Source organism: Corylus avellana, chromosome 4, assembly GCF_965113065.1.
Source record: "Corylus avellana chromosome 4, dhCorAvel1.hap1.2, whole genome shotgun sequence".
Lineage (NCBI taxonomy): Eukaryota > Viridiplantae > Streptophyta > Magnoliopsida > Fagales > Betulaceae > Corylus > Corylus avellana.
Window position 1 is genome coordinate 25,604,737 of NC_142493.1, and position 10,112 is coordinate 25,614,848.

At 33.7% G+C, this 10,112-nt stretch overlaps 1 protein-coding gene across 1 annotated transcript; it reads left to right on the forward strand.

The window, feature by feature from the left end:
• Window positions 1-6,568: 6,568 nt before the first annotated feature.
• LSH4 (LIGHT-DEPENDENT SHORT HYPOCOTYLS-like protein (DUF640)) lies at window positions 6,569-7,972 on the forward strand. Its single transcript, XM_059591226.2, has one exon. The coding sequence runs from the start codon at window positions 7,026-7,028 to the stop codon at window positions 7,644-7,646; it is 621 nt and encodes a 206-aa protein (XP_059447209.1). The 5' UTR covers window positions 6,569-7,025; the 3' UTR covers window positions 7,647-7,972.
• Window positions 7,973-10,112: the final 2,140 nt, after the last annotated feature.

The window sequence follows — 10,112 nt, forward strand, 5'->3', positions numbered from 1 at the left end:
TCAAAATGAGGGGCAACATATAAAGTTAAGAGACTTGAAATTATTGTACGGACACGGTCAATGGTACCTGGCCGGGTGACTTTTCTATATATTTAATTTGATATTTCCATTTTTAGTGGTAAATAAATTAATTAACAGCAGTAAACATTTAATTACTTCATTTTTTGAGTGCTTTATTGTATGGAAAAAAAGTGTTTAATTGTGTAATATAGCAAAGGTTTTGTGCACATAATATTATCTAAAATTTGAAAAGATATGCGACATGATCTCTCAATGCCTACTTTGCTTTTCTTAATCAAAGAGTAAAAGAAAAGGGAGACAAATATGCGGGTAGACTTTGCCTCTTTGTCCGCTACCCGGATCTTGTTTTCGATATCTTGCTGTAAAATTGATGTTAAACCCTTTGGTTAAAGGACTAATATGACCATGTTCGTACCAAGATCGAATATTATGAATGATTAGCAAATTAGTTTGCGTGTAATTAAAGAAATTCCCACTCTGATTTTCTTTAAGCACTAAGCTAAAAACCATATATACCTACATATTTACGTCTTTTAGTCACTAATATTTGGTATTTTTCACTTTGCTTGATTTGAGACCTAGATGCCATTGTTAATATACGAGCGATATTTGTTATATTCCCAAGTGTCCTACATTGGTTTAAGTGTGATTTTAACCATTTGTATATCTCTTTACAAGTCGGTTTTTTAAGGGCAAATTATACTTAAAGTTTATTACAATTGGTATCATAGCAAACACTATGTTACGGTTTGAGTCATGTTAAATCATTGAATAGTGAATACTCATAAGTAAAACCACCAAAAGGAAAAGTGCTACCACCGAATTAGTGTCATAAAGTGGATCGCCGAGGACGTCGGATTTATAAGCATCAAGTCATGTTAAGTCATATTAAGTTATTGTTAAAGTGTATATATATATATATAATACAGATTAAGGTGGTTCAGCCTATGGCTCCACACGTCAAAGCCTTCTCTTGGCTACATCTTTCCTTCACTTCATTGAAATTGTACAATAAAATAGCTTATTTATAGTTGAATGAGACAAAGAATACAATAAGTACATAATCAATATATAAACCTATGAGAATTAGAAGAGTTACATAATCAATATGTAATATATGAGAATTAGAAGAGTTACATAATCAATATGTAACTTATGAGAATCATGAGAGTTACATAATAAATATATAACATATGAGAATTATACATAATAAATATGTAACATATGAAAATTAGGAGAGTAAATAATACATTAATTTAATTCAAAACAACTATTTAATTTACGTCTTCAGATGTCTCAATAATTATTAAATACTGATAGATAAGTAAAACTACCAAAAGGGAAAGTGCTACTACCAGGTCAATGTCTTAGAGTGGATTGCCATGGATGTCGGATTCAGAAGCGTGGTGGAATGTTACGATCTCATAATATATCTCGCATTGGTTAAATACAATCTTAATCATGTGTATATAAGCTCTTGGACACCTTCTCATTGTAAGTCGATTTTCAAGAATGAATTCTAATGTAGTTACAATATTCACATGCACTTTGGTAAATTAATACAGTTTTAGTATACACGCTAATTAAATCAAATTAATAGTTGTACTCTGTCTGTTGGGCGCTTATGAATTTCAAGTAGGCATTTCATTTTGTTAGATTTTAATATTTAGCACCAAAAGAAAGTGGTAAGATTCATCACCGTGAATCTGGTATTGCCCATTTATTTTCATTTTATGCTTCGTCAATTTATATATTTCACTCAATGCAAACAGTAATTTTTTATATTGTTAATACATATTATTTGATAACTCTGTTTTTATTAGGGATTTAAGAAGTCTAGGAGATAGAAGAGGACTGTCGCCCTTTATGCAATCCACAAAACCCAAAAAAAAAAATTCTCATTTTGTGTAAAAACATGAAATTACCACCAGTTACTTATTCAAGCATTTCTTAACTTAATTGGTGATATATATATATATTCTCTGTTTAGAAATCCCTATTCATGATCTCATGAGAGGTTAGGGATGGAGAAGTCTTGTTCTACTTTATGGCCAACTATAATGACCAATAAATTTACCAATTAACATATCATCTCAGTCTTTAGTTGATCGGATTCTTTTTGCTTCTTGGCCAAATCCTTTGATCTTTGATTGAATACAATTAATATTGAGTGGAAGTTCTTTCTCTCGAAAATGACACATCTAGGTCTTCCCCTTCCGATTGTCAAAGGAGCCTACATATATTACGGAAGAACTACTGTGTAAATAGTGAAAGCAGAAAGTTTATTCTATGTTTTTTCTTCTTTTTTTATTTTATTTTTGTCAATAGCTAGAATTAAAACCGAAGCATCCTATTTAATTTCCATCATATCTTCTTATGAGTGAAGTGATCTTCTCTTAGAATCTTAATAATATACATTAATAGATCATTTGATTTGGACACAAACCTTTTATATATAAAGATCGTATAATTAATATGTGCAAATTCCTAAACTATGATTCTTGTTAACTTATAATTTTATTTTTATTTTTTTTGAGAGAGAGAGAGTTAACTTATAATATTAATCAACATTCTAATGGCCCAAAAATATTGATAGCTATAGCACACGAGGGTGAAAGGGCAGATAAATAGAGGAGCAGAACGTGGGTGTTAGTGTTGATTCTCTTTATGGAAAATTTAAGCGAGAGAGATAGAGAGATGCTTCATTACAATCGGCTATGTTAAATTTGGACATCTTATTGGCCCTTAGTTTCTGAATGGATGCTAGGAAAGCTGGAGAATTTTTTTTTCCTATTCAATTTCTTTATTTAATGAGATACTCACGAGCAAACTCAGAAGGGATCATTTCCGTTACATTTGAAATAGAGAGGAGCGGTTTAAGTAAAATGGTGAGATCAAATATTTGTTCCAACTTTTAAGGTTAAGGACAATTTTGTCCTAATTTTATTACATAATAGAGGATCCTATTCCCATTATTATGGCGCATTGTGTTACATAAATCGCTCTCAACTTTTCATATACTAAAAAAGTGGAAGAAAATGGAATACTAGCTGGAAGCATTTTCCAAGTCAAAACGAGTTGTGTTTCAATTATTTTACTTTACCATGCTTATCCGTTACTCCAAGGCAAGGTTTTGACAATTAATTACTTACCCAGTAACTCTCTACAAAAAAAAAAAAAAAAACACACATGTGCACATATGAATGTTACAATTAGGGTTGAATAGACGAGTGGTTATTAACTGTCTACTAACTTCTAACAACGGGGGTTAGAAAAAACTGCTAACCACCTAACTAAGAGTGAAAATGACAAAATGCAGTAACCACTAACCGTCTACGCAGTTACCGTTAGCAATTTTAGGTTTTAAAAAAATCGTTAACCGCCTTTATGTATATTATATTATATATATTATATTGGTATATATAAAATTATATAAAAATACATGAAGCAATGTCGTTTTTGCGTTTAAATATATAAAAATCTATAAATGATACTATAACCTATATAGTAGAGTAGGGATGCTCAAACGGATTATAATCGACAGTTATTGACTATAACCGCAACTGCCTTAAGCAGTTATCGATTTTTAATAACCGCAACCGCCTAGACAGTTAGCGGTTATTTTATAACTGGTGGTTAGCAGTTATTCAATCCAATAACTGGCGGTTTTATAACCGTTTTTTTTATATGGGCTTTTAGGTTTTTTAAGTGTTTTGCGCCTTTAATCGGCCTATTTTTTGGGCTTATTTTATGGGATTGTCCTATTTTTGGGGCTTATTTTAAGAATTTAAGGCCAAAATGTTCCAAAAAAAAAAAACATGTTGTTTTTGGGGCCAGCCAATATTTTTGAATAAGGCTTAGCTCAAAACATCACATACTACATTATATATTTTACATACATAGTCATAAATAGACCAAATTCATTAATCAAAATACAAATGAAAAAATTAATATATTTTATTAATATAAAATATTTAATATATATTTATATTATTATATATAAATGAAGGTGATTAGCGGTTATAACCGCATTGCCCTACCCCTAAAACCACTAACCGCATACCAAAGCAGTTAGCGGTTAACGGTTAATGATTAGCGGTTAGCGGGGCAATTCCGTTTGAGCAGCCCTATAGTAGAATGTTATTATATTACCATCCTTTAGTTTTTTTTAAAAAAAATAAAATAAAATAAAATAAAAACTTTTTAATTTTTTAATTTTTTTTTTTAAAAAAAAGCGAATAGCGGTTATTAGAATTATTAACCGCCTAGGAGGCGAATAGTAGATTTTACTAACTGCTTCGGTAGTTATAGTTAGCGGTTTTAGCCAATAACTATTAACTGTAACCACCTTTTCACTCATAATTACAATGTATATAGATATAAAATTACGAAACTAAGAATTTAACTTTAACGAGCAATTTTTTTTATTATTAATTTATAGGTGATCATCCCGCGAACCGAATATAAAATATATACACATAAATTCATGGAGGGTACCAGGGTATATGTGTGTGTGTGTGTATGTGTGTGTGTGTGTGTGTGTGTGAGAGAGATTGAAATTAGAGATATATATTTAAATTTTGTGGGTGAACCTCTTGAATGCCGTCTATCTTCCACAACTCTTGATCTATTAATACCCAGGTACAGTAGTACATATATGTATACATGGTACTCTAGCTTTGTTTTTACCGATGAGAACCAGCTAGAGCACAGAACCAGCTAGAGCACAGTAGCACACCATCAAACACTTGATGTCATTACCTAGCAGTGTCACGCATCAATTCCATTTTTAGAGCTGTTTTTTTATACCAGATTTGGTAATGATAATGTTGTTACTTTGGTAGCTAAGATTGTTCAAACACTTCATCAATGTCTCCATGGGGATGTTCTCCTTTGGAATCATGGTTTTGGTAGGTAAAACTGCACATCAGATTGATCTTCTTCTTTTGCTTAATGGGCCAAGAATTTGCATTAAGGACTTGCGGATTTAATTAATTGACAACAATACTCTTTATACTTGTTTTATATTGGGTGACATGAAGTGTTTTAAGTGTTATTTTTTTCTAAGTGGCAGTGGCTAATATGAGAAAAACCATTTAAAATACGCCATATTAATTGATGTAAAATAAACGTGATAAATGGCTGTGAAAAGTAGTAATTTTTCAATTAACAAATTGAAACAATTTATGATGAATATACTGAAAATTTGTGCTTAAAAATGACAATTTATTTACATAATAGATGATATATATGGTGATTATACACGTCATACCACACAAGTAACTTGTCATATACTTAGAAAAAAAGAAAAGAAAAAAAAAAACAGAGTAATTTATCTTATGGCATAATACACATGATCATCATTACAAATCAACATGCATATCATGAACTAGAACAGTTTATAACAATATAAGATAACGGCAACATTTTTCTTCGTGCAATATCTTGCATATTGATGTTCAGCAATTGTTTACATGATTTTCAAATTCGACATTAACTTAATAAAAAATTAGTAAATTAAGGTTGAAAAGTTTGACCTGTTTAATTAAATGGGTAATGTTAAGATTGACCTATATAGTATTATACTTATACATCAATACGATCTGAACCCACACGTCACACTAAGAGTGATAACATATTATATATAACTTGTAAATTCGATACAAATTCAATACAAAATTAATAGATTAAATGATAAGTTTGATTGATTAGATTATAATTAACTTGTATAGGTTTTATACGTTAACATATGTTTCGACATGACCGATCAACCCGACACAAATTGTCACATAGTCCTCTCTTCACTTGCTTTGGAGATGTCTTATATGCATAGCCGACATACATATTACAGAGGCAAAAGTCACAAAGGTCCCCTCTTTTTACTCATACACGAGACTCTACCATCCAATATATGGTTGTGATGTGCATTGAACCGACTGTGTGGCGAAGACACCCATCTTTAAGGTGTGAAATATTGTATGTAATTTGTTCCTGAATGAAAACCAGTACTGGAGGGTAAAAGGGTAATTGGGAAAAAGGTGTTGTCAATCAATACGAAAGAGTGAAGAAACAAAATCATGTTATTCCCTCATATTTTTAAACCAATAGCTTTGTCTTGTCCCCATCCATCAACTCCCCTCTCTCTCTCCACCTCACTGTCAAACTCTTACTATTTCCACAAAAAGCCCTATTGAGCTTCCTTCCACTTACCCAATTACGAATTAAAATTAACCCTCTCCCCTAACTCATTAGAATTAGGCCTAGGAGGAACTTGCGTGGTTCCCCTTTTTCTCGGAAAAAAAATCTTGCCAGTTTCTCACAAAAACCTTAATCAGAAATCAAAGTTAACAAAAAACAAAAAAAAAAAAGGCACCCCCAACCAACATCATAACCCTTTCAAGGTTTCTAGGATTGATCAAAGGAAAAGATTCAAAGAACCTCAAAGCAAACAAAATTAAAAAAATACCCAAAAGGAAATTAATACATTTAAAATTCGGGAGTGTAGCCCTACTGTTGTTTTCTCTTTGCCTATATAAGTATATATCATCCCCGTCATCATCATCTTCCCCTACTCCAAAATCTTCATTTTCTCTCACTCTTTCCATAGCTCTCTCTATCTCTCTATCTCTCTTTCTCTCTCTTCCTTCTCCCATGACATGATTGAAATCCAGAACTACTCCAGCTGAAATATAATTGTGATCAAAAAAACCTTTTGGTTGGTTGGTTGTTCCATTTTTCTTCATGAAAAGTGACACACCCAAAACTTGTTTCAATCAGTTCCACCACCACCACCACCAGCACCACCCCAGATCTTAGATCTTTAGCACAATAAACGCATATATATCCTCTTATCAACTCCAATCATCTCCCTACTCTTTCTATTTTTAGTTCTTTCCTAAACTACTAGCTTGGCCCTATAAACCTACCTCCCAGAAAACTAGAAAAACAAAACCAAATCCTCTTTACTATTACTACTACAACTTCGAGATCCAAGAAAAAAACAGATGGATTCACTTCACGAATTCGACCCCTCAAACGAAGACAGCGCGAGCATCAACTTCAGCACCAACACCATCATCACAAACACCAACAACAGTACACACAATCCAAACAATATCTCAGTTGCTGCTGCCGCCACCATGGCATCCTCCTCGTCATCCTCGCCGTCCTCCACTCTCAGCCGCTACGAGAACCAGAAGCGCCGCGACTGGAACACCTTCGGACAGTACCTCCGGAACCACCGACCGCCGCTGTCTCTCTCCCGCTGCAGCGGGGCCCACGTGCTCGAATTCCTCAGGTACTTAGACCAGTTCGGTAAGACCAAGGTCCACACCCAGCTCTGCCCCTTCTTCGGGCATCCCAACCCGCCCGCCCCCTGCCCCTGCCCGCTCCGCCAAGCCTGGGGGTCCCTCGACGCCCTCATCGGCCGCCTCCGCGCCGCCTTCGAAGAGCACGGAGGGAAGCCGGAGGCCAACCCATTCGGAGCCCGAGCCGTGCGGCTGTATCTACGTGAGGTTCGTGATTCGCAGTCCAAGGCAAGAGGGATTAGTTACGAGAAGAAGAAGCGCAAGCGCCCCCCGCAGCCGCCGCCCGCATTGCCACCTCCTCCAAATGCGAGCCAGTAAGATCAAAAAAATAAAATAATTCCTGCATGAGACCACATGTTGGTGGGAAATAATTTCAACTACTTTCTAATCTTTCATTGCTGCACACCTATGTAGTACGTACGAGTTTTTCTTTCTTTTTTATGTTGCCTCAAAATTGAACTCTTTAATGATTCTGTGATGCAAACAGTAGTAGTTGTAGAAGTAGTAGTAGAAGTAGAAGTCCAAGTATGTACTAGTTCTAGTTTTAAGGTCCCTGTGACTTAACATCCAATTTGTCATAGATATATGTACTTGAAAGGTCGTCTATGACAAGTAATAGATTTGCGGATCATGTTGTATGTCTTTTTTTGAGTGTTTTCTTTTCTTTCTTTTTCGTTTTTCATTTCTAGTCTTTTAATGGGTATTGGCAAATCATTCATTCACTCGTTTGAAAAGGGTGGAATTTATAACTTTGCAAAGATCATGTGTCAGATTTGTCTAGCACTACTACTATATTTGCTTTGATTATTTTTTGGTATCTTACATGTGGGTCAGTTTGGTTTTCTCCTTTTGCCTTCTCCTATTACTAACCTTTTTTTTTTTTCTTTGTTTCCCCCATGGCTATATAGAGTGAAGAGATCATATATATATAAGTTAGAACAACGCCCTTCACAGTTCAAACAGTTTGTGTTAAGTTAATGCAATGGAGTTTTTCAGAAAGGTGGGTCTGCAGCCTCATTTATTATGCAAATCCATAACCCCATTTCTCCTTTGTGTCATATCAGTTTTAAATGAAGGGGGGATATTATTTTTATAAGGTAAAGTTCATGAACCCTAAGATATACAGTGATTTCCAATTGGTTCTCCCTTGGAAAATGGTACTCATGGGTTAACGATTTAATTGGGATTGGTGTACCTCTTTTCTTTTTCCTTTTTTTTCCCTCCTTAGGTGACTTATAGGGACAGTATTTACTATAGCCGACAACAAATTGAACATGAAGACATTTAGCTTGCTACGGTTGGTTGATCATGCTGAATATTCTTTCTGTTTGCCATGAATTTTCATATATCTTCAACTTCAATCAACCATCATCAACGAAAAATCCATTCTTCAAAATGAGTTAATTAGCTAGATAATTGTGCATGCATGTACTTTGAGTTCATAATGATTGATTTGATTGAACTAGTGTATATAGATGCTAGAGTCTAGAGATTTTGTTCTCCATATTAAGCCATTTAATTGGCTTAAGTAATCACCGCTACTTATATACGATTATATATACACATCAAGATCGATGCTCACAAATTGAATCTAGCTATATAGGGACCCTATGTCTTTATAATGCTGGGACATTTTATATTAGTTTTTTAAGCGGTGGCCTTACTTTACCTAGCTATATCTACAACATTTGAATCTTTATCATATCTAGTAGGCCATAATTTGTCCAATTTGGATTAATGTCATTAATTTTCATCATATGTTTACGATTGTGAAGGGCCCCGTTGATACCGGAGCTACCCTTTTGTTTGTGTTTTTTGATGCATAATTAGAATCAACGCAAGCATTATGAATGAAATGATTAAAGTTCTTGGATGTTAAGAAATAATAATTCGTCTAGTTAGTGGATTCTCATGCTATACTGACATGTGATCGATGTGGAAAATACATGCATACATACACATATTCGCTTGATCATTCTCTAGTAATATGGAAATTGTTTGATTTTGAAGTTTGATCTTATTTTGTTACCAAGGTTTGTTTGATTCAACAAGCAATTAAGGCTTGCTAATCGTGATCGATCCTTCTGGATTGAGAACATGTTGCTTCATCTTTGTTTTGTGTTTCATTTTGTTGCCATTTACTGCATGTGGTATTTAGTTAAGAGTAAGGAGTGATTAATTCCTATTGGAAATTTGTGCCTTAAAATGCATATATAGTGTCTTGTTTGAACTGAGATGATCTTGCTTTTCTGATTGTACAAGGTGCTGTTATCTTTATTGAACTCGGCGATGGTGGAATTAGAACACACTAATGTTTATAGGAGCCAAATTATATTTATTAGAAATATTAATTTAAATGATTAAGTCTATGATATGGTATCATAGTAAATGTTCTAAGTTCGAACCTTGTCTCAATCATTCATTTCATATTTCAATTAAATATTTTGAGTCTATATGTGAGGGGGAGAGTTAGAATTTTAATTCAAATGATCAAGTCTTTCATGCATTTTCTTAAACTTTTAAGATAAGTAGGGATTTAACACATTTAAGGGATTAAATTGCAGCTAGGCTAAGATAATCAGATTTGTTTTACTTGGGTGTGCTAAGAAAACAATTCATATATCAGTCTTTTTAGAAGATTTTTCTTTCTTATGGTCGAAATCTGATACAAAATATTGATGAGGCTGGCCTAATTCTAATAATGACCTCATTTTCGGCTTAACTACTCCATAAAGTTGGTTTCTTTTTCCTTTCATTATAGCGACTCAGTGTGAGTTTGAAGAG

Coding starts and splice junctions, on each gene's coding strand:
- LSH4 (XM_059591226.2), top strand. CDS start 7,026: ATGGATTCACTTCACGAATTCGACCCCTCAAACGAAGACAGCGCGAGC.